The 27,923-nt window shown below is 41.6% G+C and overlaps 1 protein-coding gene across 1 annotated transcript; it reads left to right on the plus strand.

The window, feature by feature from the left end:
* The first annotated feature begins 623 nt into the window (after positions 1-623).
* On the plus strand, positions 624-27,859 carry TXNDC5 (thioredoxin domain containing 5). The gene is made up of 10 exons (XM_075084077.1): positions 624-930; positions 5,919-6,068; positions 8,844-8,949; positions 10,250-10,346; positions 12,781-12,896; positions 16,285-16,371; positions 19,370-19,510; positions 22,351-22,433; positions 25,664-25,793; positions 26,413-27,859. Exons 1-10 carry the CDS (start codon positions 704-706, stop codon positions 26,533-26,535), a joined length of 1,260 nt encoding a protein of 419 aa, XP_074940178.1. The 5' UTR covers positions 624-703; the 3' UTR covers positions 26,536-27,859.
* Positions 27,860-27,923: the final 64 nt, after the last annotated feature.

Here is a 27,923-nt window from a genome sequence, read left to right on the forward strand (position 1 = left end):
CTCTCCTATGGGGACAGGCTGAGAGCGTTGGGGTTATTCAGCCTGGAGAAGGCTGCAGGGACACCTTATCGCGGCCTTTCAGTACTTAAAGGGTGCCTATAGGAAGGATGGAGGCAACCTTTTTAGCAAGGCCTGTTGTGACAGGATGAGAGGTAATGGTTTTAAACTAGAGGAGGGTAGATTGAGACTGGATATTAGGAAAAATTTTTTTACTAAAAGGTTTGTCAAGCATTGGAACAGGTTGCCCAGGGAAGTGGCGGAGTCACCATCCCTGGAGGTGTTCAGAAAAGATGTAGTCATGGCACTTTGGGACATGGTTTAGGAGACATGGGGGTGTCGGGTTGGTTGGAGTGGATGATCCTAGAGGTCTTTTCCAACCTTAATGGTTCTATGATTGTTTTTTAATAAGTTTAATTTTTATATTAAATTATAGGGTATATAAAAATAAGCTAATATAGAAGACATAAGTATTATTTTAATATGTTAAAAAATCCTTTCTTTCCATTAAGGAGGTGTTCGAGTGTGGGGGTGGGGGGAGGTGGGGTGCAGGTGCCCACGGGCCCGGTGCCCGCCCGGGGTAGGCGGGAGGCGGCGGGAGCAGCAGGGGGCGGGGGCCGGCCCGGGCGCGGCGGGGCGGGAGGGGAGGGGAGGGAGGCGGCAGCAGCCGCTCGGGGCTTTGGCTGGTCGGTCTCTCGGCGCTGCGATGGCTCCCCTCGGCTGCGGCCCGGCCTGGTGGCGCCTCCTCGCATTGGCCGTGCTCGGCCCCGTTCTCTGCAGCCGGTCGGGGCGGGCTGAGCCGGAGCCGAGCCCGGACGCGGGCCCGCCGCCGGCGGCGGAGGCGGACCCGCACAAGCTGCACCTCTACAGCGCGGAGATGCTGCGGCACGGCGCCGCCGCCGCCCCCCACTTCGTCATGTTCTTCGCCCCGTGGTGGGTATCGGGAGCGGCGGGGCCCGGCGCGGCCCGGCCCGGCGCCCTCCTGCCCGCCTCTTCCCCCGTTGACGTGGCGGCGGGAGGCGGCCGGGCCGGGCTCGGCGTCGGCGGTGGGGGGAGGCCTCGGGGTCGCGCCGCCCTGAGCCCCCAGTCGCTGGGGCCGGGCCGGGCGCCTTCCCCGGGGGAGGTGGGAGCGGACGGGCGTTCAATGGCAGCCGGAGCCGCGGGGCGGGGAGGGGCAGCCGATGCTGAAGCCGAGGCAGCCTCGCGTGTGCCTGGCCTGGGCCTCCGCGACCGTCTCGGTCCTGCCGGGGGCTTCGGGCGGCCCGCGGTGGCCGCCTCCTTCCCCGAGGGCAGCCGGAGCCGCCCTGCCGGCGTGGTCGCCTGGCCGTGCCCACCCGCCCGGGGTCTGCGGGGGAAGGCGCTCCGCCGGGCGGTGGGGACGCAAGCCGGGGCTGCCCGGGCCGGCCCCCGTCCCCGGCGGCTCCCCCACTCCCTCCCCGGGCTCTGGTTCACGTCTTTTCTCAGAGACCAAAACCGTGCGGCCTCTGCGTGTGGGAGTATTTGCTGTTTGGTGACCTCCACTTACCCTGTGCCTACAGGTCTCACCAGTACTTCCACTCCAGAAGTTTTGTCCACTTTGCAATCACGAAATGTAAGGATAAATTTGCAGCAAAATTAGCGTGACGATAGTGCTGTTTCTCCAAGGCCACAGGTAGCCGTAGCAGGGCTGGAGAGTTCTCAGATATGCAAGAGACCTACTAGGCTTTTGCCGTGGGTTGGTACATTTGACACAAGAATAGTTGAGAAGAGCAGGGGAGCAGGGCTTTCCTGGATGTTACAGCTGTCAAGAGGACAGTACTTCTCACCTCTGGGCCTCTCTAGTGGTTGTTTGTGTTCTTTTTCCTTCGTCTCTTACCCTATCCTTTTTTATGTGACTTACTGATACCCAGTAGAGGTTATTGGGAGTTTTGTTCTTAGGGTGGGTTGGTTGGTTTTTGTTTATTGGGTTTTTTCGCCAAGTTTTCTTAAGTTTAGATAAAATAAAGTTAAGGGAACAATGTGCAAAAGTTATGTTTTGATCCGAAGTTACCCGTTGGTACACAGTGCCATTTAGGCATACGTGAGTCATGACGCTCTCTGAAATCAACAGCAGAAAAGGATTTCCTTTCAAAACTGAGGAACTACTACTTTTTTTTTGTTATTAACATTGACTTGTTTATGCCATATGAAAATGTTAAGCAAAAGCTTGAAAGAGCACATGCCTGCCTTTGTTCTCTGAAGGTCACAAAAGCGGAGGACGCCTGACTTGCTGGTGAAGGAACTTTGCCTGAGAGCATGTTAAGACCTAAGCAATGCCCATACAGAGCAGGAGTGTTTCTGCCCTGTTCCATTTTCAGGTGGTAATATCTGTGTCTGTCCACACTTTGACTGTTTCACAGGTATCCCTAAAACTATGTGAGCTTTTATTTTGGTGCGGTCTTCATAGGAGACCCAGTGCCAAGTGGGCTGTTGGCAGAGTCCAGTGTATGCTGCACGTCCTCAGCATGTATCAAAGTGCTGGCCTTGCAAACTTGGACCACGCTGTGCCTTTAGGAGGGCTGAGGGTCTCTGCCCAACTCGAGCGTGAGGGAGCTGCATCATTTCCCAGACTTGTTGCGGCTTCTCTGGACATTCTTCTTGTCCTTAGCAAGCCTCCTCCAGATCACTGGATCTCAGGTTCTGGGTCCAAGGGGAAGAGAAGGACAAAAGGAAAATCCAAGTGCTTGAGAGAGGTGCTTACACACACCAGTAGTTTTATCGTTAGTGGATCAGGTGGCAACCTGACAGACCTGGAGTCTGTATTAGAGCCTCTTGCCCTATACCTAGGTGATGTTAATGTGCTAATCTCCTAATGCTGCTCACAGAGGCATGTGTTTTGGCACTGGTCCCCGTAGTTACAAGGGATAAGCCTAGCAAACAATCCAACGTTCAGCTAGGATTGTCTTTTGATTGCTTTGGATGCTGCTAATGTTTCGTCATCAATGCTACCGGAAGAATTGGGTGAGACAGAGCTGACATAACTCTTCCCTTCCAGATTGTCAAAACAAATGCTGTCAAGGGCCCTGCTCCTAGACAGCAGCGGTACATGCGAGGTCTTCACTTGTTGCAAGTATTGCGGGCTACTCCAAAAAGAGAGCGTTCCAAGTAATTTGCCATCAGGTGTCTAAGGCTTTTGATCATCAGGCTGTCCAAGGGACAGAACCATGAACATCTTACTCTCAGTGGCACTAGGTATTCTTAAGACGTTGGCTATGCCAGTTGTGTGTCTACAGAGGAATGAGGTTCCACATGTGCCTTAGTTGGAAGGAATCTCAAACAAATAGTTTCACTGCATTACTTTGACTATTACGGATCTCTTTAATGTCTGTGGTCTCTTGGTAAACCTCTGGAAGTCCATTGAGCTGAAGCAGGCTTGATCACCAGAGTTTGTTGCAGTTGAATTGAACTCTATTGACTGGATTTTACCTTAGCTGGATTCTTTTGTCCAGAGCGAGACTGATCCTATGCTGCTTGTACCGTTATACCTGTCTATTCTAGGGCCTACCAACATTTTTAGTCGGGTAATGATTTGTGCTATATCTTGCTGTGGAGCTGCCCTTGCTAGCTGCAGAGCTCAAGCTCTACTGGTGGCCTCCAGAAATGTCTATGTTCCTCACTGACTGCAGAGGGCTTATCAGTAACTGCTTTGACGTATATGGTCCTTACGTACCTTTACATCCCTTCTTGTCGTGGCCCAGGAAGTCTGCCATCCAGTTCTGCAGATGAGAAGCGCTTATACTGTGGGAGGAGCGCTGGCCTGTCAGTGTGAGGCAGAGTAGCCTGGTACTCAATAGATGCTGCCACAGCAAAATAATCTCTGGGCATGCACACTTGTGGCACGTGGTTGCTCAGAGTTAGAATGGGCAACCTATCTGCAAACTCTTACAAATAATGTCCTTTCATCCGTACCTCCTGATGTTAGTGGTGTACAAGAAGCAGGGTTTTGGCTTTTTCTTTTTTTTTTTTTTTTTTTTTTTTTTCAGAATGGTGGATCTTTCCTACAGCCTTGTTAGTCTCTTTTGGATATTCATTTATGTTTGTAAACAGAGATGATGAATGCTTGCACCTTCCTAGCCCACATAGGGAAGAAAGAGCAGGACTCCTCCTTGACACCCAGGTCTCCACCATCCTCAGTGGTAGAACTTGCTGGTCCTCCAGCCCCACTGATGTGATGTGGAATGGTACCAACAAAAGGCTGTGGAGGCACATGGGGTTAAGGGAGCCATGTGGTGTTGCATGGTCTTGCTCTCTTGACTTCTCTGGCTTTATATATTCTGCAGCTACACCTTATGAATTTCAGAAAAAGTATTTTGGGGGCTGTCTTGTATTTCCTTCTGTGTAACACTGATTTTTTTTTTTTTGGAAAACCAGAATTGACTAACTAGTTGGTTACTGATTCAGATATGACCATTTTTTCCTACTTTATTTTCAATTTTAGCTCATACAATCCGAAGAAGGAAGGGAAAGGGGAACTTTGTGTATAGCAGAGATCACGGTGTTAAATATGGACAAGGAAGCTCTGTTCTGTGCTTAAAAACAGCTGGTTAATTACTTGAGATTGCCTTACCTAGTTTTCCATGCTCTGTTCTTTAACACCAGTCAGTATTCATTTGGAGTTTAAAATCCCTGCAGCTGCTAGGGGAAGGGATCAGGGAATCCAAAATCCTCTCTAAATTCAAGCTCCATGAAAGAGTTGACTATGTAGGGATTTCAGTCTGAAGTTAAATATTTAAGGAATATTTAATTTTAGTACTAACACATTGTATCCCCTTTACCGTGACAATTAAAAATAAGATCATATGGGAGGTCATATTCCCTCACATAGTGGGAGTATGTGTGACCCACTGCGACTGACTTATAACAGGACCTTATTAAGGTGGGCAGATGTTCTCTATGTTAAAGTAAATCTCACGGTTATTTTTTTTCCTTCATATGAGGATACCTGGGAAGGTGTGAATCTATGCAGCTTTACTACAAATGGACTGAAACCAGTTGTATATATGTAACTGTTTCAAATGGGAGCAACTTTCTCCAAAGTCCTAATGGTGTTTTAATTGTTACTTACAAAGTAGGCTGTCTAGGTCATGCCAAGGGCAATAACAGCTTTCATACTGTCAGGTTGAGAATGTTTTCTGTTAATCCAATTATGTATTTTTAGATGCCTTGGAGGGTTGGCAAAAGCAGCCATTAAAGAGAAATTAAAATCCATTCCTTAAAATTTTTCATCATAGTTACAGGAATAAAGTAATGCTATAATGATGGGAATGACTAGAAAAATAATGAGAAGAATAATAGCCATTTTCTAATTCTGGTGAGCTGATGTTACAGCAACTGTGTGAGGCCAGTTTTCTGTGTATATGTAGATAAAATTAGTTGCTGGTGTGCTGCTGGGGCAAAGCACAGTATGGGAGGATTTTGAGAAACCCTGTTCAGATGTGTTTCATGACTGGCAAGTTACAGTTCCTGTGACACAAGCACAAATGACCTTACAGAGAGGCTAGAAACCATTGTCTTACCTGCTGCTAAAATATACAGTATTTTGGAATGTTAGAGCAGAAAGAAAGCTAGATAGCCTCACAGGTTTTTTTCTAGAAAGCTGGAAGACTGAGAGTGCTTTTCTTAATAGCCTTACTAAATTCAGGGGGTGTTCAGTAGGATTTGTCATGTGAAAAGATAGTAGCAAAAAGTTCTCATCTCTTGACGATGAAGTGTGTTTGCAGCTTAATACTTAATAGTATTCACTGTTGCTTAGTGTAACAGTGCTCAAGTATGGAAGATGTCTGACTTAACTGTTTTTAAATTTATCAAAATGTCTGACCATTCTGTGTATGTCTTTTCCATAGGTTCATTTCCCTCTAAACATGAGCAACTATTAAGCAAATATCTTATTCCTTCTGTGGCAGGTGCGGTCATTGTCAGCGTCTCCAGCCAACTTGGAATGATTTGGGAGATAAATACAACAACATGGAAAACCCACAGGTCTATGTTGTTAAAGTGGATTGTACTACAGATACTCCACTGTGCTCTGAATTTGGCGTCCGAGCATACCCTACGTAAGTATAAAAGGATGTCTGCTCCTATTTCTTTATTTTTTAGTTTTCCATGATTGTCTGCCAATTTGTTAAAGCTAACTTCTAAGCCATACTTTTTGGTGGGTTTCTTTGTAGCCCTTTGGATCTCATGTTCATTTTAAGTCTTTTTACTGTGTTGCCAAGTATTGTCTGATACATACTACTCTTACTCTTTTCAAAGAAACTGTTTTATGTCTTGGAAAATGGTTGCGTTTAAATGAAGTCCAGAATTGCCCTTTTCTTTTCTCTGAGAGTACCTCTTTCTCAAGTAATGGTGCATTATACAGCCATGATATGGATGATAGAGCTGGTCTCTGGTAATGGTACTTTTAAAAATAACTTGTCACAAGTTTGTCAGTACACTGCACCATTCATAACTAATGTATAGGTGATCTCTTAAATTTTTGAGTGAACTTGGTGCTCATAAAATGATAAATTAGTAGCGTCGCTTAGCATAGCAGTGGTGATGTTGTACAGGCTTCTTCTAGGTAGTTCTTCTTATAGTGATCTAGGAGAAAATCAGTTGAAGTTCAAGGTTGCTAAACTTATCCTGTTTAGATGATATATGCCTTGCTACCTCAGCTTTGGTAGGCAGAACGTGATCTAGACTATCTGTGAGAGGTTGGCCTGGATAGTGCTTTTGGGTTAGATACGCACGTTCCCTTTTTAGCTGCCAAAAAGGAGCAAAGGGATTTTTTCACTTGTGTCTTCTTTACACTTCTTGCAAAACTGGATGGGATCACTTCAAATCCTTTATTAACTACCCATCTTAGTGGGGATAAGCAGAGAATGTAATCTTCTGTAGCCCTTCGACAGCCTGCACTTTTCAGTTTCCTTCCCTTTGCTCACTTTGTCTAGTCTTACTGCTGACCCCAAGAGCAGCCTGAACTTGACATATGCTCCTGGCTGCACCCGCTTTGGTGCAGATGAGCGCGACTGAGTAGCAGTTGAGAGTTATAAATAGCAAAGTCCTTGCTGAAATGGGAATTGTCCCTAAGGGCAGTTTGTGGCTTAGTTCCACTAGAAATACCAAAAAACAATGAATATTACAGCTTCATTTTAATATCCCCAGAAGCAAGCATTGGTCGTCTTTTGAATAGTTTATATTGTGGTGCTGTTCCCTGTAAAATAGAAAGAGTGGCAGAGATTGTGAAAAAGAAAAAAATGAATGGATGTGTAATTGCTTTTTTTTTTTTCCCACCCTCCTCTTTAAGGTCATTGATGCTCACTTTCATCTACTTGAAAAGTACAAATGATAAGGCAGTCATCTGCTAGTTATAGAAATACAGAGATGAAGGTGAATTCATTATATCAATTCTCTTCCTGTCCAAGTCAGTTTTTAACTAGCCTGTTTTTAAAAACCTCCAGCGAGGGAAGTTTCACAGCTTCCTCTGGTGCAGAGGGATTGTCACAAGTCCAGGATGTGCTGATCCCTGCACTGCGTTTCCAAATCCCATCAAAGGAAAGTTTGCATCCCCTTTCCATCCCCCTGAGAATAAAACTGGCTGAGTAGGTCCCTGTGCTCAATAGTAGCTGTCTTGGGATTATTTGGTGCTGCAGAATACTCTCAACTGAACTAGAGAAAACTTATCCTCATTTGAAGAAAATAAAGGTGCAGTTGGCTCTTTAAGCTGATATCTTTTATTTTTCTTGTTACTTTTCAAAAGTATTGCCATGAGGTGTATTTTACACGTTCTTCTGTTTCATTTTTGTTTTCTTCTTACTATGAAGTTCATTTATTCACATACCCCCTTCAAATCTTGGCCTTTTATTGTCACAAGGAGTATTCACGAATACCTTAAATAGAAGAGGCAGTGGGAGCTGCTATCTATTTTGAATGTATTTGCATTATGGGATTTTTCAGCAGTTTCATATGTTCTTTTTTTCCAACTGTGAAACAAGAAGGGAGAGAGAAACATTTCAGGAAAAAGAAAAAGCAGTACAAAATGACAGCTTGGCAAGGTGACAGGCATAACTGAAACTATGACTTGCTTTAAAAAGTAAGACTAGGTCAGAAGTCAGTATTGCCCCTTCACCAAATGTATTTCCAACTTTAATTTAAATATTTCATATTAGAAGCTTTAGGTAGTCAATGGAGAAGTTTTGATAGCAATTATTAAATGTTATAATCATGAAGTCTTGAATCCCTACAAGCAATCACTCATTTCTTTGTCCTATTGACTTGTTTCAGTGTAGTTTTGATCAGTTGAATGCCACATTCTAAGAGCAGTCAAAGAATGAAATACAAGAAAGAAATTCTTGGGAAAATAAGCATTGGATATTTTTCCTTTGGTGACTGAGAGGGTTGAACAAAACAAAATTGATGCTTTTTGACAAACTAAAATAGGATTTATAGGCATAATGAATGATTGGGGTTGGACTAGGTGACCTCTACAGGGCCCTTCCAACCTAAACCATTCTGTGATTAACCTTAGAACTGAATGTTGCAATGTTTTATTTGTTCTTGCTTATTGATCAAAGCAATATTAGGATATATTGAATCTTTTCAACATGGTATTTCTTTTTGCTGTTTTTAAAATCTCCTTTAAAAGCTTACACGGGGATGAAAAAGCGTCCTAAGGTCTAGCCATGACCCTTTTAAGTTGAGGGAGGTGCCTGATCCTGATGTTAATAGCCAAGAGAGCTGTTACTGCAGCCTGCGCATTGCTGTGGATTAGCAAAAGCATATTAGCTTTCTGAGAACGTTTCCTGTGTGAAAATTTTTGCCTCACTCTTTTCTACTTCTTGATCCTTTAGCCTAAAGCTGCTTAAACCAGGACAAGAACCTCTGAAATACCAAGGCCCTAGGGACTTCCAGGCACTGGAAAACTGGATGTTGGAGAAACTAAATGAGGAACCATCTGTAAGTGAAAATGAAATAAGAAAAGGAAATATTCCCTTCTGCAGACTTGCTTATCCATCATTTCTATAGGTTAGGTTTCATTTTCCAGGAGGAAATCTGCTCCTGAGAATAAAAGTCAGGTGGCAATAACAATATGGAACAGCTTCCACATAAGTCAGAACAGTAATTAAAACTGTCATCCTGTGACCTGCCCTTTGTTTCCTGTATTGAAAACTACAGTACATAATGCAGTTTTTAATGTTTAGCATTTTGACATTTTAAGATACAATTCTTAGTGTCAATTGAGTTGCCACCTGTAGGCTATATGTCTCTAGGATATGAAAAGCGATTTAGCTATAATATGTTGTAAATTGCATTTGTATTGCCTTAATTACCTCTTAAAACATGGATGTCATCTTTAGTTCTGTTATTATCTAATAATGTTGTAGCCTGAAGAAAGGGTTTAAAATAATTGGTTAGGTGAGTTAAGCTAATACTGTCACTAGGAAAACCCTTCAGTTTAGGGGTAGCACTTACATATAGTAGCCCAGCCTTGCCTAAAATTAAATTTATAATTGCTGTTTCTAATGAAGATAAAGCTTTAGTGATCGCTGAACCACAAATTAGAAAATTATTATATTTAAACCAAACATGATATTTTTAATAATTAAACATTAAATGCTAAACTATTTTAAGAAATGTACCTTGAGGTTCTTAAAAATATCTTTCCAGCTCTGACCCTAGTATATAGAAGGCAGTCACTTGCTTTTGTTGAAGTGCCAGTGGGTTTGCTGCAAGTTATATCTGTAAAGTGTTTGCTCTTTTCCCATTGTTGCTGCCTTTGTGAAACCATTAGGTCCCTCTTTCCTGCATGAGGGGAGCAGAAAATAGCTTTTTCTCTAGCTACTTCTAAGTAGCCCAAAGACCACTGAAACTGGTGCAATGGCAGACATGGCTGATGTGTGATGCTACAGAGGAACTGTTGTGCAATCTAAGTGTATTAATGTATGGTGATGTGATGAATGCCATACCAATTACTGTGTTCTGAGATTATACTACAGCATGGTGAAAGGCACTGTTATTCCAATGACTGTGATAGCTCTTTTCTGTGTGGTAGTCTTTTTTCACATTTTGCTTTCAAGTAGTTGTTTGTTAGGAAACATTAAATACCTAGATGAAGCTAAATAAGGACATAAATTTAGGAATTTGAAATTTCAGAGTACAGGGTTTGCAGCACTACCACAGAATGGTGTGGTACGGGAATCAAATATTGACTATTTACTGTACAAGACAAATAAAAGTTAATTTTTCTCATTAATAGGATCCAGAATCTGATGTGGAACCACCAAAAGCCCTTGAACCTAAGCAGGGAATGTATGAACTCTCAGCAGACAATTTCAAGATGCACATAGCAGAAGGTAAGTGCTTTTTTCATAAGCAGGAGGTACTTGTGTACACAGAGACATCAGTAGGGGGAAGCTTGCAACAGAAATGTTAGTTTTCAAGGTACCTCCTTCCCACTTTTATTTTCCAGTAATACCTAGTGAAAGAGGATGAAACTACAGACTGTGTAAAAATGCAGTAGTTTAATTACATATTGCACACCATGAGAAAGTGTAAGAACGGCTCTTCACTCAGAAGGCAGTAAAATTAAGGTCCCTAATCACATGGAAGAAGCGAGTGGTGCTTATGCGGCTGAACTGTCTCTTTCCCCGTTTCTTGATCAGTCACAGCCTTGCCACTCACTGTTTTTGCAAGTCCTGTTTCCTCTTTCCCTAGGTGCTGACTTGTTCTTACTCCCAGGCTGCTCTTCTGGATAAATATAATCCACCCGCTTCCTCCTTACTGTCCCCATCCCACTCCAGTCTGGCCCCTTATTTGATATTGTTTAGCTTCCTTCCTCCAGAATTTAATGTGGGCAAAACACTTCATCTCAGCTTGGCCATTTTTAAAAATATTTTGTTTGGAAAATTTAAAATTAAGGCTACGAGTGATACCTAACATGGGAAATTTCATTCCCCACATAGTGTGTTTAAAGCACAATACAAACTTTGGGCTGCCATAACAACAGGTGATCCTGCCATCTCTATATGCTTTTTCCTAAAAGCGAAGGCCGGATTAAATTATCTATGCCTGTGATACCACCAGTGAGGTAGATATGAGAGCTTCTTAAGGTCACCATTAACTAACTAGAAATATTTTCAAGTTTAAGAGAGCATTTTGTGCAGCTAACAAGATTTCGCAGCCTGTGTGGCTTAACACAGAATTGCATCAAAATTCTTCATGGATTCTTCTCTAAGCCATCAGGCAAATGCTAAGCATTAAACAACTTTACAGTCTGAGAAGAGTTAAGTTTAGTGTATGTGTAAATGTTTAATATTTTTATTATAATATTTTTATTTTGTATTTGTTGGCATTCATAGAGGAGACATTCTCATGGTCACATCCGATAGTTGAGCAGGTTTATGATCATCTGTAAAGCTGTTGTCCTCTCTTGAGTTCAGTTACAAGAAGTTCAGTGCTTAAATTTAGCAGGAGGCTTAGCAGTTCCAGCTGGAAGGTTGACTTTTGTTCTTGAAAAGTATCCCTTTACCTTTTTGGTGCTCTCGGGGAAAAATAATTTTTTTTTCTATTGGGGATGAGAACATATCACAGAGTATGTGGTACAGAATAGCTGATTTTGACTAGATGTTCTTATCCTTTCATTAGAAATTTCAGTTTGCAGTTTACTTGACCAAAGCAAAGCATGTCAATTAGTTTGAAAGTATTCCTGGTGCAGAACAGGGAAGTTAAAGAGTACAATGCTATTGCAGTTTACATTTCCTAGTTATTTTTTGACATCTTTCCTACAATCTTCTTTTGTGAACAAGCCCTCGAATTAGAAATGAATTCTAGTAATATCAGTCCCAAAGCAGTCTTCAAAGGATGATGAATAATTCTGTTAAAAAGAGCTTTTCTCTAGTTGGTGGCATTTCCTTCAAACTAAATTGATTTTTTCCTTGCTTTAATTAAGTTCATTTTTATTTTGTATTAACAGAGCCTTGCCTTGATGTGTGCAAAGCTGTGCAGCATCTTGAATTAATAGTAATCTTAACTGAAGGAAATTACATATCCTGGTACTCCGCAATTAAGATGATACTTTTAAACTAAACATTAGTAGGAAATAGTACAGACACTTTCCCCTCTAGAAAACACTGCAAAAATCTACTAAAGGCAGCGATTTCTGAATACTTTTAAACTAAACATTAGTAGGAAATAGTACAGACACTCTTCTCTCTAGGAAACACTGCAAAAATATACTGAAGGCAGCAACTTCTGACTAGTTGACATGAAAATATAAAGAGCAGGGCAGAAAAAGGAGAATGGAAAGCTGAACAAAATTATGTAGGTTGTTCATGGACTTAATGCAGTGGTGTTTCCTAAGAAATGTTTAAGCTGAAGTCTAACACTTTCATTTATGCTGGTATAAATACAAGTTCCTTGGTGGTTCTTTCTACTCTGTAATAGGTCAAGTGATTGACATGGTAGAATCAGACATTGTAACAAATGTTTAAGGTAAAAATATTAGTTTTAATACCTCATTTGTTCACCTGAGGTTGTGAAGCTGTTGGATTTTCAGGGAAATTGGCAACACCGTAGGACTGCATACAGTATTGAAAACCTAACTGCTGAAGTATTCTGTCCTGGCCTTTGATTCACAGTGTTTCCTATCTTTAACTCAGGAAACTCAGGAAATACCATGATAAATTTGCAGTCCGAGATCAGTACCTAGTCTTTAATTGCAGCCAAATTCATTCCAAATGAGTTAAATCTTTTTTTTTTCTTTTTTTTTTTTCCCCTCTAACTTAAAAGGTAATCACTTTATAAAATTCTTTGCCCCTTGGTGTGGGCATTGCAAGGCTTTGGCCCCAACCTGGGAACAGCTGGCTCAAGCCTTTGAGCATTCGGAAACTGTCAAGATTGGCAAGGTGGGTGAAATGCTCTTAGTCTGAAGATGTGTTCTGTGTGAACGAATATTTCAGCCAAGTATCATGCTATTCATACTGTTATTTGCAAATAACAGTTATTTTGTTTGTCAACTCTTCCCTCCTTTTATAGTCATAATTCCTATTTAATTTTGAGATGGTTATTTTTTTCTTGCACATCCAGTAGTTCACTCTGTTTTGAAGAGATGGCTGTTCAGTTACAGTGATAGGACTCCCTCATTCTGAGCTTGTTAGAAACTTGTTAGAAACACAGCTAGCTCCCTGTGCTTCAGAGAGGGCTGAGAATAAGTTTAATACTTCATATGCAGGGTATAATGTTTTGAGATTTGTTTTTTATTATGTTTCCCCTCTGTGAGAACTTGATAGACTCCAGAATTTATTTTGTGTGGGAAAGTGACTTCCAGTTTGCTATTTACAGCATTGGATTCTTTAGCAAGTGTCAGACCTACAGGGCTCTTTATGATGAATTATTTCTCCTTTTTTCTTTTTTTTTTTTTTCTTTACCCCCCATAGATTTTTCTAACAGTTTCAGGGGGTCTTCCACCTTAAAAACTGATATCTTGTCCTCCTTTACTATTTCCCTTAGGGTTGATAACCAGATTCTGTGGTGTATTTACCATGGGAGCTTGTTACTTGTACGTGGAGTGACTTCTTTGCAGAGGTATGGAGGTGGTCTGGCAACTGCAGTTACTGGCTTTATTTGCTGACCCATACCTAAGTCCAGGTGGCTCATGAAGTGAATCCCTCTGTATTTGCCAACAGTGGAAAACTGACTGGGCTCAACTTCCATATCCTTAAGCTTTCAGAGTGGTTCCACTGATCTGAAAGACTACATAACAGTTAGCAGTGTTGTCAGTCCTGCAGAGGGACAAAACCCCAGCTATCTATCTCCCCTGCCTCTGCCCTCGTAGCACTTTCAGCTGTTACTACAGGTGATGAACTTGACTTCTTCTTATTGTTATCATTATTATTATTATTCTTATTTTTAATTATTTGAAAAAAATGTCATTCAGATACACTGACAGAGCAGGTCAGCATAGCTGAACTTTAGAGAAGACATATAATTTTGAGACCTGGTGAATATAAAATTAGATTTCCTCTGAGAGTAAAATAGAGTAAAAAGTCTGTTGCTCTTTGGTAGTGTCTTTACCAAATGCTGCATCTGCTGATTTATTTTTTGAGAACCTGGAATGCTTGCTGTCTGATAAAATCATTGTTTAGCTTAAGTATCTTCTCGAAGTTACTATTCCCTGTTATCCAGAGAAATAAACAAAAAAATTCAAAATTTCTGTTTTATTCAGTTGTCTGTAATGTTCACAGTTACTATTACTGATATTTGCTCTTTAATACAGCCACTATGATTTGTCTCAATGCCTAGTCAATTTTGTGTAACTGTATACATTATGAAACTATTTGAAACATGTCTTGGCTGAGATTGGAAGTCTGTAAGTATATGGGAAACACAACTATTTCTTAGAAGGTTGAATCATGACCTTCGTGTAATCTGGGGAAATAGTGTCCTAACAGCAACGATACCTACTGGCAGGAGGCTGTTTAATCCTTAGAATTGATCTCCAGTGATCTGGAGCAAAGCATGTCGAATGCAAAATTCAAAATCCAAGTGCTTAAGTTATCATTTTTCTCTACTTCAAAAAAACATGAACTGGTACCTTTACAGGTTGTTTTATGACTTATCAGAATCAAATGTTGCTATGCACTTGGAACTTCCCTTGGAGCAAAGTTAACTTCACAGAATCACAGAATCTTAGGTTGGAAGGGACCTTGGGGATCATCTAGTCCAACCTTCTTGGAAGAGCGCAGTCTAGACAAGATGGCCCAGCACCCTGTCCAGCTGACTCTTGAAGGTGTCCAATGTGGCCAAGTCAACCACTCCCTGGGGAGATTATTCCAATGGTTGACTGTCCTCAATGTGAAAAATTTCCCTCTGATATCCAATCAGAATCTCCCCAAGAGCAATTTGTGTCCATTCCCCCTTGTCCTCTCCATGTGACTCTGTGTAAAAAGGGAGTCTCCATCTTCTTTGTAACTACCCCTTAAGTACTGGTACATGGTGAGGAGATCCCCTCTGAGTCTCCTTTTCTCAAGTCTGAACAAACCCAGTTCTCCCAGCCTATCCTGATATGGCAGCTTCCCAGTCCTTTGATCATCTTGGTGGCCCTTCTCTGGACCCCTTCCGCCCTGTCCACATCCTTTTTATATAGAGGGGACCAGAACTGTACCCAGTACTCCAGGTGTGGCCTGACAAGCGCTGAGTAGAGTGGGATGATGGCTTCTTTCTCTTTGCTGGCGATGCCCTTTCTGATGCAACCCAGCATCCTGTTGGCCACCTTGGCCGCAGCAGTACACTGTTAGCTCATGTTGAGCTTTCTGTCCACCAGGACCCCCAGGTCCCTTTCCACAGAGCTGCTCTCCAGCCAGGGGGATCCCAGTCTGTGCTGCACTCCTGGATTATGTTTTCCCAGGTGCATGACCTTACACTTCTCCTTGTTGAACTTCATAAGGTTCTTGCTGGCCCACTCTTCCAGCCTGTCCAGATCTCCCTGCAGAGCAACTCTCCCTTCTGGAGTGTCTACTTCCCCACTCACCTTGGTGTCATCAGCAAACTTCATCAGGCTACTCTTGATGCTGTTATCCAGATCACTTATAAAGATGTTGAATAACTTTGGGCCCAATATCGATCCCTGGGGGACCCCACTAGTGACAGGTTGCCAGTTTGAGAAAGAGCTATTTACCACCACCCTTTGGGTGCAGCCTGTCAGCCAGTTCCCCACCCACTGCACAGACCACTTGTCTAGGCCATAACACATCAATTTCTCCAGGAGGAGACTGTGGGGGATCGTATCAAAGGCCTTGGAGAAGTCCGGGTAGAACTTGATAGGTGTTGACATGTCTTCTGAAGTCTTTAAAGAGTAGTCTTTTCAAAAATGGATGAGCCAATATATCTTTAATTTAAAGCTCTCTCACATTAGTGTTTTGTGTCTTACTGTCCATGTGGTGATTTTATTAACAGAGAATACCAAGTACTTGTTTTAATTGGAGTATTTAATTATGTCTTCATTGTTCTTTATAACTGTTACTACTTCCTTCTACCCATACCTCACTCCCCAGTCCCCCCCCCCAAAAAAACCACAAAGGCAAACACACAGAGAGTGTCCCAATTATACAGCCAAACCACTATTTGGAAAGCAGACGTAATCGTTCTCAAGACAGTACTTGGTACTGAGTTTTGCCAAGCCATGCATTGCTAGTTCCTGTCTTTTTCTGAGATTTTAAACATAAGGGAAGCTATGATGCTTGTTGTATATTTATTTTATGCACTGAATGGTTTATATTTTTCCTCCAAATGTAGGTGGACTGTACCCAGCATTACAAAGTCTGCTCTGAAACCCAAGTTCGTGGCTATCCCACGCTTCTGTGGTTTAGGAATGGTGAAAAGGTGAGTCTGCAAGCTCAGCAAAAGATCAGACCTTTTTTTATTCTGAATAATACTCGGACTGTGTTTGCATTCTGGGGGAAAAAAGAACAACTGGGCATATAAAAAAATCAGTCTGTGAGACAAAAGGATGTTGGAGGTTCAGTCAAGTACAAGAAGAGGTACCCTTCATCCACAGATAAAAGTTAGAGCTTTTTGCTCTTTGTATTCTGCAAATAACCAGTATGATGTTTATAAATCTGTAAGCAGTGTCTCCAACTGTGCTACTGTCAGAGAATTCTGGGCATCCTTTATCTTAATACCTTACCTCCAATGGAACACAAAAATGTTGATGAAGTAGAAGTGATAAAAAGTTATGTAATTTTCACAATGTGTATCAGAAGGTTCTCATCTGTAAGTGGTGCCTATCTACTGAGTGATGCAAATTTTCCCTATCATAAATCTGAACACTTCATATGACACTGTCAGTGAGAGTCCTGTGGGCCCAGTTGACATTTTTCCTTGTAGGAATTCAAAGAATTACAATATTCTGAAGTTATGGGGAAGTAAAATATTTATAAATACCACATACATGAACTGCAGCAAATAAACGTGTTATAAATAGTAGTGCTACTTATCATACGTTTCACACTTTAAAGATAAATTAAATATATTAAATGGATATTAAAAATAGGTCTGCAAGCAGAGAACCCAGGACTCCTCTTTCAGCTCTTACCTGCTAAGTTTTAGGAGGTTTTGGGTTTTTGCCCCATTTATCTTACATCTTTGATACTGTAGATGTTCAAAAAGGAATGTAAGTTTTCCTATGCAGTCCAGTTTAGTTGGCTGTTGCTTGTGGTAGTTTTCTGGCGTTGTAAAGAGAAAGTGGCTGTAAGTACATATCAGCACATGTGGGGTTTGTATAAGCACCCCTGTAAGATCAGATGCTCCAGGGAATTTAAATGAAGCGGCACCTGCTTGGATTTTTGAATCCCAAACTCATCCACACAAGAATTACATGGCCTTGTTACTGCTAGAGCAGCGGTGCCTGGCACATGTCAGAAGCAGAACTGGAAGCTGAGGGGGTGCTCCAGTCAAACACAGTGGCATGCCCAAAGTTAGAGGGGTTTTCAGTTAATTAAACTTTTATCTCTATATGGTGTGAGTCTGAAGAATGGGAAGGGTTCTGCTGTTTCTCCAGAATGGTTTTCCACCTGCTTTATTTTTATTTTTCGGATAGCTACAAATGGCAAGATACCTTGCCAGAACCATACTGTCTTGATCTAGAAAAGTTAGCTGTGCTTTTTCTTCACAAGCCAGATCAATTTTTTTGTTGACCCTTGGTAATTATTGAAGTTTGAGTTGCTCAGAGTTACTTGAATCACGAGTGTGGTGAAAGAAGAAGTCAGATCACTGCCATTGTATCTGGTAAAGCTGAATCTCAGCCATTAGTCTGAACAATATGTTTCTGTTGACATCAGACTGGCTTTTCTCCATTGGCAGTGTGGTATTCCCTGGCGGCATACTGCAACCAGAATCGCATGTTCCTTCGTGGGCTAATACAATACATTTAAAAAAAAAAAAAAACAAAAACCAAACACAAAATGACCCCAGCAACTTTCCAGTAATCTGACCCAGAAATTCCTGGAAATCTCTCTGGCTGCTATTATACTGTTCAGTGAGGGGGGGGGAGGAAGAGGAGGAGAACTGCTTCAGTCATCCAGCATTGTTGCCCGTAATACCATAATCCCTGTTGTCATAACTGAAGTCTGGCATCACACCATCCGTTTGGTTAGACACGCAGAAACCCTGGGAGGAGTGAGCGGGCACGGACCCTGCCCTGCTGAAATGGATACAAACAAGCAGGTACAGGCTTCTTGCATCATCTTAGATTAATTCCTTTGTGGTATAGATACGGTATGGGGAAGGTGGCTATAGTTACAGGTAACATTAGGAATGACAAAAGAAGGAAAATGTATAGAAAGATTTCCGAAGATACAGGAAGTAGTTGCAGAGGTGTCTGTTCTTCCTTACAACGTATGGAAGATTGTATCCTGTTTCTTGAAGCATTACTCCTCATCTGAGAGAGGAGATACATCTTGTGGCCCACACCTCATGGGACTGAAACTCAAGAATTTTATCCAAAATCGATGCGTAGTGTCCTGAAGAGATGCTTTCTCTCTTGAACAGAGAAATGAGTACTAATTTTCTCAGTGGGTGCTGAGGGCAATTACGCGAGAGCCAGTTTGGAGGTGGCCAGCAGTGGATTTGAGACTAGAAACTGCTCGGAGGTGCTCTGACTTCTTGTTCTCTAGAGTTGTGAAAGTACCCGAGACACAGGGTACATCTAAGGCAAGCGGTGGCTTCTCAAGCTCTATCTGTTTGAGGGCTTTGCTTGCAGGTTCAAAACTGCGACTTAACTGACGTGAGGGCGGTGCCATTGCAAATGCCTGCCCCGCAGCAGGCAGCTGTTGTCTCTTGCTCCCAGGTGAGCTTAGGCACCCAGACAGCATTGCCTTACTGTCTGGGTTTTCTGAGGATTTGTGACAAGTGTGTGGGCCAGAGGACCAACTGTGTAGTTCAGGTGACATGCAAGTCAGTCTTCCAGCCCTGTCAAAACACTGGGCAGAGCTCTCATGGTAACAGAGACCACCACCAAACAGCGATGGGTATTTTATTGTTCCTTGCTGTAGCTTTAGGTTCAGAAAAATAAAACCTTGAAAATCCTGGGTAGAATGAGAGATTAAAGTTGACGTGGAAAAGTTTCTAAAATTTGCTTCTACACTTCTGCAACACCTTTCATTTCAAGAAAATTTTCGATTGTTCCTTCTTGGTACAGAAGAATCTCTGGCAAATCCTGAGGATGTGGAGTGAATGGAATGCCATGGAGAGGTGTAATGACTAGATAATTGCATTTATTATGAATATGCTTAGACTTGGCATTCTTACGTTTTGCTGATAATTATTTGTTTGCTAGATTAACTCCATGTACACACTTGCACAAACTATTTGGTAATTGTAGGGTGACCAGTACAAAGGGAAGAGGGACTTCGATTCCTTAAAGGAATATGTGGATTCCCAGCTACAGAGCTCTGGGAAAGAGCCACCAGCAGATAAACCAGCTGAAGCCCCGCAGCCACCTGCAGAACCCACCCGTGTTGAGGTAAGCCCTCCTGCACTCTGCAGCGGTGTTAAGTGTTCAGACTGTTTCAGCAGCCTGTCCACGTCATCTTTGTGTGTCTCTCTCTCTGATAGTTCGACAATTTCTAAATGTAAATTGTACCAAATACTTCCTTGGTTTTTTTTTTTAGTAATTTATAAGTGGAATTGGACCATAAATCCTAGTTTACTAACCTCATGAATTGGAGAAGGAAAAAAATGGCTCCTTTTTTATGGTTGCAATAAGTTGTTTAGATGGTGGCATAAATGCAGCCATTTTTGGACTGCGGAACTGCTGGCACCTCGGTCTGTATGACAGCATAGTTCATTTCTATGAAGGTGAACATTTCTTATAAGATTCTCACTTGAACCCAGGAGGATGGTGCACACTGCTAAGCCACTAAAAAAAGCCAGGGCCCTATACTTCTAGACTATCTGCAGAAACAATAAACAAGCAAAGATTATGATGATGATGTATGATCCAAATGTGGCAAGGTAGTGTGTCCTGTGACAAGAAAACTCCTTGGGTTTGGAGGCTTACTCTAATCCTGTTTGTAGGAGCTACAAGGGCTATGAATGTTGCCAGAGAATTGGGAGGAATAACTGCATCACCTTTGCATACTTTTACTTCATGTCTTTTAGTTTTCTATCTTTTTTGATCACTTTGGCATTTCATCTGCCATTTTTTCTTGTAGCTGAACATAAAATTGGTGAGGTTGAGATGTTAGGGATTGTTTTCAAGCATGTTTTTTCATCAAATGTGGCAAACATACTTCTGCCTAGAAAATAAGGGACGGTGATTTACACTCCCTTGTGATGTAGCATGAACTCACGTAATTAAAAAGCATCCATGTTATTAATATAAATACAGTTTACATGCAGCTTCTCACAGGAGAATATTACCTTTCCCAGATGACTTTTCCAGCAGGGTTACTAATTTTACATAAAGTGGTTCACCAAAAGTGATATTAAGTTTGCAATTTTCATACCCATCAATTTTTTTTTTACATTGACGTCGTATTTGGAAGATCCTAGCAAGCTGATGTTTGTACAATGCAGAAAGTAATTAGTTGTCTATTTTTATAGAAATAACATAAACCACATGTGATGCAAAATCCCACTTACGCCTTGCATGCAGCAGCGCACATACCAACAGGAAAGGACTGTGGGGGGATATTTTTGCCAAATAGTAGTAGACAGAGTGTAGGACTCAATTTTGTCTTTGCAACATTACATCCCAGCTTGGGATGCCACCACTTCTTGGTCACTTACCTCCATACATCTTGATTCTGGTTTTGTTTTCATGAGTTTCGAGACAAGGGGCTGGCCCATGTAGCCGGCAAAGACTGACTGCATTTACCATCAGCAGCCCACAGCTGATACCACGGGCAGCAAAGCAATGAGTCCTGACTCCAAATTTGTGTCCCAGTGTTGAGCCTTTGTGTGGACTCCCCCATGTCTTACATGGGCCAGGTACATGCCAGCCCTTTCATGGAACCTTTCACTTTTAAGTCCGTGAGACTTTTCTCCTGCCAGACATCGCTAAAAAATGATCCAGTGGGATTAAGGCAGAGTGACCAGCAGGTGCTCAGATATGTGATTGCATAAGATGTGTTTTCTTAGGAAACCAAGCTAAATGAGCTATCTGATATTTGACTTATTTTTGTGGTTATATAGTTCACACTGCTAATCTGATAGCAATCTACAGACCCTTGAAACATGTTTTGATTTGTGGATCATGGGGAGGACATTGTTTATGAGGTTTTCAGATTTGGCAACTTAGATTGTAAATAATGTTCGGAAAATCTGTTTTAGATATCCATTTAGGAAATTCAGAACAGAAGAATACATATTTACTGTTCATTTTTTCCTTCATTTAATAATTTTTAATTATTTAATAATTAGTATAATTTCTTCATTTTTCAAATAATTCTTTAGCGGTAATAACACTTCATTAAATTTGGTTATTCCATTAAGTTGAACAGTTGTTTTCAGAAATGTTTATCCAGTACCTTTAATTTCAAGTTTCTTTTTGGCTTCTCTTCGTAAAACTCTTCCTAGGTTTAAGTAGAACTGGTAACACTTGTCAGTTGTGCTCGTTTTTGTTTTGCTTTCATTTGAATTTGAAGGTTTTATAGGCTTTTATTTATTTTTAATCCCTCCCGCCCTTAAGGGTCTCACACAAAAAATGAAGTGTGGTACAGTTCTGTGCTCTCATATGAGACGGCCTGTAAGCAGCATGCTACACTCCCGTCACTCCATGCCTTGCCCCTGATGTTATCATGAGGAAAAATTCTTCCTGGCGTCCATGCGAGCGTGGTATGGTGGTGTCCTCTTGACAGGCAAATACGTGTTTCTGGTAACAGCTTTTTCTGTGTATGCAATGCCAGGGATATAGCAGAGGGAGAACAGCTGTCAAGTCATTACTAGTGTGCCTTGAATAGCTCACTGAACTCTCAGATGGCCACTACATGCTTTAAGCCAGCTCCTGTCAGGGTTGTTCCTTGAAACATTTGCATGACAGTGTATTAAAATGAAGGTGATTTTCCCCGCCCTCCAACAACTGAAAATTTGGATGCAGGCAAATCCCCTGAAAACAGGGATATTTGTTTCTCCAATTATGGATGAGATTCAGCATGAAATATGCGTTTATCTAAATCTCTCTAGGGGAGGGAAGCAGCTGAGGGGTAAAAGTGAGGTGTGCTGCTGCGACTTTTGTTTATATTATCAATAATATTACCTTTTCCAGTTTGAGTTTCCCTTTCAGGTAGCTAAAAGCTTATTTGGCTGATGTTATAGATACAAAAAGTTTTTACTTTTTTTTTGTTTTTTTTTTTTAAACAGGCTGCAGTGCTTTCTCTCTCCGAAAAAGACTTTGATGCAACCATTGCTAGGGGGATCACCTTTATTAAATTCTATGCTCCATGGTAAGAAGTTTGCACCTGTTGTTGTTCAGGATTGTTGCTAGTCTGAGCTGTCAGTGCATTGGCTGCTGCAGGTCTTTGAGTTGTGTGTGGTACCGTATTTGCTGTCTGGATCTAAAACATGAATTAACTGAAGAATGTGCTTGTTTGCAAGAGTTAAAAAGGTTCAGTCTGTTTCAGCTTTCTTGGGATGCCTCTCTGTGGAAAGGCTGACAGAGAAGCTTTACTGTGTCAGCCTCAAGGTAATGCTGGGGAGCAAGGAGAGTGAAGCTTTCTTTGCAGGCTTTATCTGCTCCTGTTCCTTGATTAGGGTAGGTGAGGGGAGTGTATTGCTGGTGTTGAGAGAGGAGAAAGTGCTGGCCTTTGGGCCCTCTCCTATCACAAGCAGCCTCTCTTGGAAGCCTCATTTGAGCACCTGGGAATTGGTACAGACTATAGAGCTATGGATAATTGGCTGTTACTTTTCAAATAACTGATGAAAACTAATTTGCACAAGTGACAATTTTGAAATGCTCTTACGAGTATATTCCATGCAATATGTTCTTATAGTGACCCAGGGTAGAAATGTCCGATGCAGATGGTGTAGGTGTAGACACCCAATGGAAAGCATTGGGGGGAAAATTTGCATCTGCCATTATGGGTATATCCAACGGAGCCTGGGACCCGAGCTGGGGTAAGACCTCAGTATTACAACCTCATAGAACAAATATTTTCCCCCTTTTTCTTTCTTCTTGTCTCAGAAAGAGAATAAGTTTTACGTTTCTGTTGCTGGTTTATAGACTTCATCCTATTTGTGCCTGGATTGAATTTAATGAAACTTGTGTGCCGTCTTTCTCGTCCATGGCCCAGTCTCTTAGCCAATAGAAGGAAGCCTAGTGTAGGGGGAGAGATGAGAATTAAGCTGTATTTCACTGTGTGAAAGATAATCCATCTCTGATTTTATCACTAGCCATCGCATTAATGCAGTATATAAAATATAAAAAGATCTTTTGTTTGGGGTGGTAAGAGGTCACCATTACAAAGCAATAGAAGCAAGTGCAACCCACATTTAAATGTGCTCAGGAGTATCAAAATATTGCAGCTTAACTTTGACAGCGGGCATGAATGTGTTTCTTACTGTAGGCAAGAAAGTTTTGTTTTACATAAGCTCGATGATGCAGTCTTTACCAGTGTTGTTGCCCTTTTTACCGCAGCATGGTTTGCTACTTGAGAGCTACTTCTATGCTCTTACGTCTGAAAGATCTTTTGGATGTGGACAAGTATCTGCCACGACTGTGTTAAGAAATACCCTGCCCACACACATCCCACCCACACCCCCACCCCTTCACGTCTGCTGCTCTGTCTTCACTCCCTTTATCCTCTCTGTGCACTGTGAGGGACTGAGATTGACTCTGTGCCTGTGCTGCTACTACGCCACCAGCAGAACTGGCTGGAAAATTCAGTTTACACCTGTGCTCAAAGCAGCTTCTAGTCTCATTTCTGAACCCAGGGCTTGTTGGCATACTAGGAGTTCCCTATCTGAGAAACTTTTTTTCTGGAAAAGCTTGAGATAAAGAAATGTTCCCTTTTTAATCACCTTTTCTTAGTAATACTGCGCTTCAACCGTCTCCTCATCTTGTGAGATTCTAATGGGGTGCTGCTGGATCTCACATATGAGATCGGTGTTGGATGGCAGGCTGAGAAGTGGTGGTTCAGGATGCAGAAAGACAAGTTCTTAAACCGGTGTGTGCTCCTTGGCTGCGATGTTCAGAAAGCCACCGTTTAGGAAAATACTTCCTGTATTTATGTAGCTGGTATCCTAGCTTTAGCTCTGAAAGTCAGGCTTATGTATACGGTTATGGTGCTCTGCATATAAATGGCCGCCTTCTATTCCAAGTGGATTAACTTATGTAGGGCTCAGCAAACACTATTATGTTGCTTGCTAGTTCTGTCTTTCAGTTAGTTTTGGATAAATATTAATGTTAACTTGCATAGTAAGCATAAAAATCATCCTGTTCTAGTAGTGTTTGTGCATGGTCAGAAATGCTTTTATACTGTCACTGTGTATTAACAAGGTGGTTTAAATACACACTGGCTTGCATTAAGAAAACTTTTGCTGAGACATCTTTTCATTATTTTTGTAAATACCCTGATCCAGCCTCGAGGCAAGGCCGGGGCTGTTTTAATAACCCAATTAAGGTGCAGCTGGGTTAGAATAGAATAAGAAATGCAGCTTTAAAATCTGAAGTGCTTTGGGAATTCTTCTTGAAGGCAGTAAGAAGTTCAAGTTATGAACTTGGCTAAACCAAGGTCAAAATATAAACAAAATTAATACTTTACTATAGTTCCTGCCATTTTACAGTATCATTTTCTCTCTTGACAGTAGTGTTTCATTGTATGTACTCTGTGGACAGCATTCTCATGTTACTGTAGAGACATGGGGGAATAAAGTAGAAATAGGTGTTTTGGTGTTACTGATGATATAACTGGAATGATTCTCCACTTAATGCAAATCAGAATAGGGCCTGATGTATTTTTTTCCATCTGCTAGGTGAAGCTTATCGACTATCGAACAATTCCATTGTGGATCTACGTGAAATTGCAGTGGTAGTGGTTAAACGTCAAAGTCCCTTCAGTAAAAAAGTGCACTAAACTACTGGCCTGTTTCATAAATCAGAAGCTGTGTTGACAAATGCCCCTATTAAAATTGAGTTTCCAGCATTGGGCGATGCTACATTGGTCAAGGAGGCTGTTAGGAACTGGAAGAAAATTAATAGGGAAATTAAAATATCAGTTAAATAATTAAACTCAGGCTATGTAGTTTTAGCATAACTGGCATTATGCTACCTGAAAACTTAATTTGTACTACAGACATTCTATGTCTTACTTAGAAACAAACATGTTTTAAGTGATTTTTTTTTTCCCCTATTTAAATAATCTCTGTGCTCATCTTTATTTGGCTTCGTATTCTTCTGGAGGGTAAAATGTTAATGCAGCAACATCCAGAATACCATTCCAGATGAGACTAATGAAGGCCAGAAAGTACTTCAGTGCTTAACTTACTTATATTTAAAAAAAAAAAAAATAAATCACTCGTCTTAGCTCATTTACTGACATAATAGTGCAAGGGAGTTGGAGGGCCAAATCATTAGGGGATAGGAAAGGCAGCTAGTTAAACTTACAGCTATTGCAGCGAGACAGTAGAGATAAACTGGAAGGTGTATCTGCTAAACAAATCTCTCTTTTGTTTCTAGGTGTGGTCACTGTAAGAACTTGGCTCCAACTTGGGAGAACCTTGCCAAAGAGCAATTTCCAGGTTTGACTGATGTCAAAATAGCAGAAGTAGACTGCACTGTGGAACGTAACGTCTGCAACAGATTTTCTGTAAGTGTGAAAGATCTGAAACGAACGGGATAGCATTGTGTGTACCAAATGTCAGAGGATCCAGCCTGCAGCCGAGCCAGCTGCAGCACTGTGGGTGCCTGGTGACAGTGCAGCTGTGTTCCCCATTAGCCAAAAAAGAGGTAGATCAGCACAGCACCTGGTGACACTGTTTCTCTCCTGGACTCGGTCATTCTCATTATTGGATAAAGCTGACGAAGTCCCTAATTTAAGAGGCCTCCCTCTGTGAAAGCACCAAAGCAGCCTTGTGGTAGCCGACACAAAGTTCTGTTCCTAGAAATAGGAAAAAAAAAAAAGTGAAGCCTTTTGGTGCTGGTAGGCAGGCAGCCAAAGGCAGAGCTGGAGCTGCCATGCCAAGAGCCTGGAGGAATATGTGTTATCCCATTCACTTACAACTTTTCAGAAATTGCAGGTTGGCATTGGAGGTTCTGGTGTGGTGTTTGGGGTGGTTTGTTTCTTTTTTTTTTTTTTTTAAACTTAAAATGGCTTATTGTGTTAGAGGGGTTTGGTGGATTTTCAGTCTGGTAAATACAAGTAAAGGATGTCAGTGAGTTTCGACATTAATAACAAGTGTCTTTTTTCCTGTGTGTGTTTTTTGAAGGTACGTGGTTATCCTACGCTTCTGCTTTTCCGGGGTGGAAAGAAAGTCAGTGAACACAATGGGACGAGAGACCTTGAATCACTGCATAGCTTTGTCTTGCGTCAGGCAAGGGATGAATTGTAATAAAAGTCTGGATGCTCCGTCCCTGGCTGTCTTTGTACAGTAGCTGAGGGATTTCAATCGTTGTTAATTTTCAAATAGTGCATTGGGGGGGGGGTGGGGATTGGGGTGTGTGTTTGTTTGTTTATTTTTAGGAAATTGAATGTACTTAACATTGGTATCTTCCCTCTGTGTGTGTGTTAAAGACATGCCACCCTGTGTGTGAAGGAAAACTAACAAGTAGTTACTGTGCAAATTGAGAATATTTTCAGCATTGGTAGTATTACTGCATTGCTGCGTTCCCGCAATGAAGTGTAAATGGTTTCCTTTGAGACTAAAATACATTAAGAAAACCAGCTTAAGGGCACCAGTAGAATATTTTTGTCTTCAGGTTAGAATTGGTTAAAAAGTAATCCTTTCAAACTGCCCACCATTACTAGAAAGGTAAAAGCTACAGCTGTGTTGAGTCACTTTTGCCTCTACAACTGTACTTAAACTCTATTTGCCTTAATATAGCTGCTGGTTAGGAAATGGAAAGTCATAGGAGGTTGCAAAAACACACACACCTTTGGAAGATACCAGGCCACCTTGAACTGGTTGTTTCCTGTTAATCCTCTCGGCATGGGAGGTCTAGCCATAATGGACGTGATGGTACTGTAACATGTGCCTGAACATTACCGATGCCATAGTGTACGTGTGTCAGGTGGATTTTTGTAGGCTGCTTCTGTCCGGCTCCAGAGGAGTAACTATGCTCTATTTATATAGAGCCAAAGTGAACAGGCGCTATTTTAACTGCTCCGTTACTATTAAACGATAAGTTGACTTCAGAGCTGATGACATACGTTTCCTACCCTCGCCTGAACCCAGCCTTCATGCTGACCTGCTCCTTATTCAGAGTACTTAGAGATCAACAAGTAGTACAATGTTTAATTGTTGGGTTTTTTCCTTTTTTTTTTTTTTTTTTTTCCATTCAGCTGTTGTACAGTAGTAAAATAGTTCCCCACTCTTCTTGAGCCTTAACCTTTTTCCAAGCTGTTAAGCGTTGGTAAGTTTGAATGCTAGGGCCATGCACTCTGGTGCCTTGGGTTATAATATGGATCTGTTCTTTGGTGCGTAAGCTGTTCCATGTTAGACATAATTGAAAGCCAAAGAAGTTACACTGCAGAGACTGTCACGATACAAAGACAACAGCAAACCAAGGACTGAATTCTGCTGTTTCGTGTGCACAGAAACTCATGGAATGAGAACGGCTATAGGCTAATTTGACTAATCTGTCAAGATGCTGATTTTTGTCCATCATATGGAGTAGGCTGGGGTTTGGTTTCTGGTTTGTGGTTTTTTGTTTTTTGTTTTTTTTTTTTAAAAGGCAAAACAGCACAAACTTTTAAATCAGTGAATGTCTCCTGGTACTT

Source organism: Phalacrocorax aristotelis, chromosome 2, assembly GCF_949628215.1.
Source record: "Phalacrocorax aristotelis chromosome 2, bGulAri2.1, whole genome shotgun sequence".
NCBI lineage: Eukaryota > Metazoa > Chordata > Aves > Suliformes > Phalacrocoracidae > Phalacrocorax > Phalacrocorax aristotelis.

Excerpts from the sequence above, each read along its gene's own strand:
- TXNDC5 (XM_075084077.1), top strand. The coding sequence starts at position 704 with ATGGCTCCCCTCGGCTGCGGCCCGGCCTGGTGGCGCCTCCTCGCATTG. Across the intron at positions 12,897-16,284 it reads AAACTGTCAAGATTGGCAAG|GTGGACTGTACCCAGCATTA; the intron begins GTGGGTGAAATG and ends CTCCAAATGTAG. Across the intron at positions 16,372-19,369 it reads GGTTTAGGAATGGTGAAAAG|GGTGACCAGTACAAAGGGAA; the intron begins GTGAGTCTGCAA and ends TGGTAATTGTAG.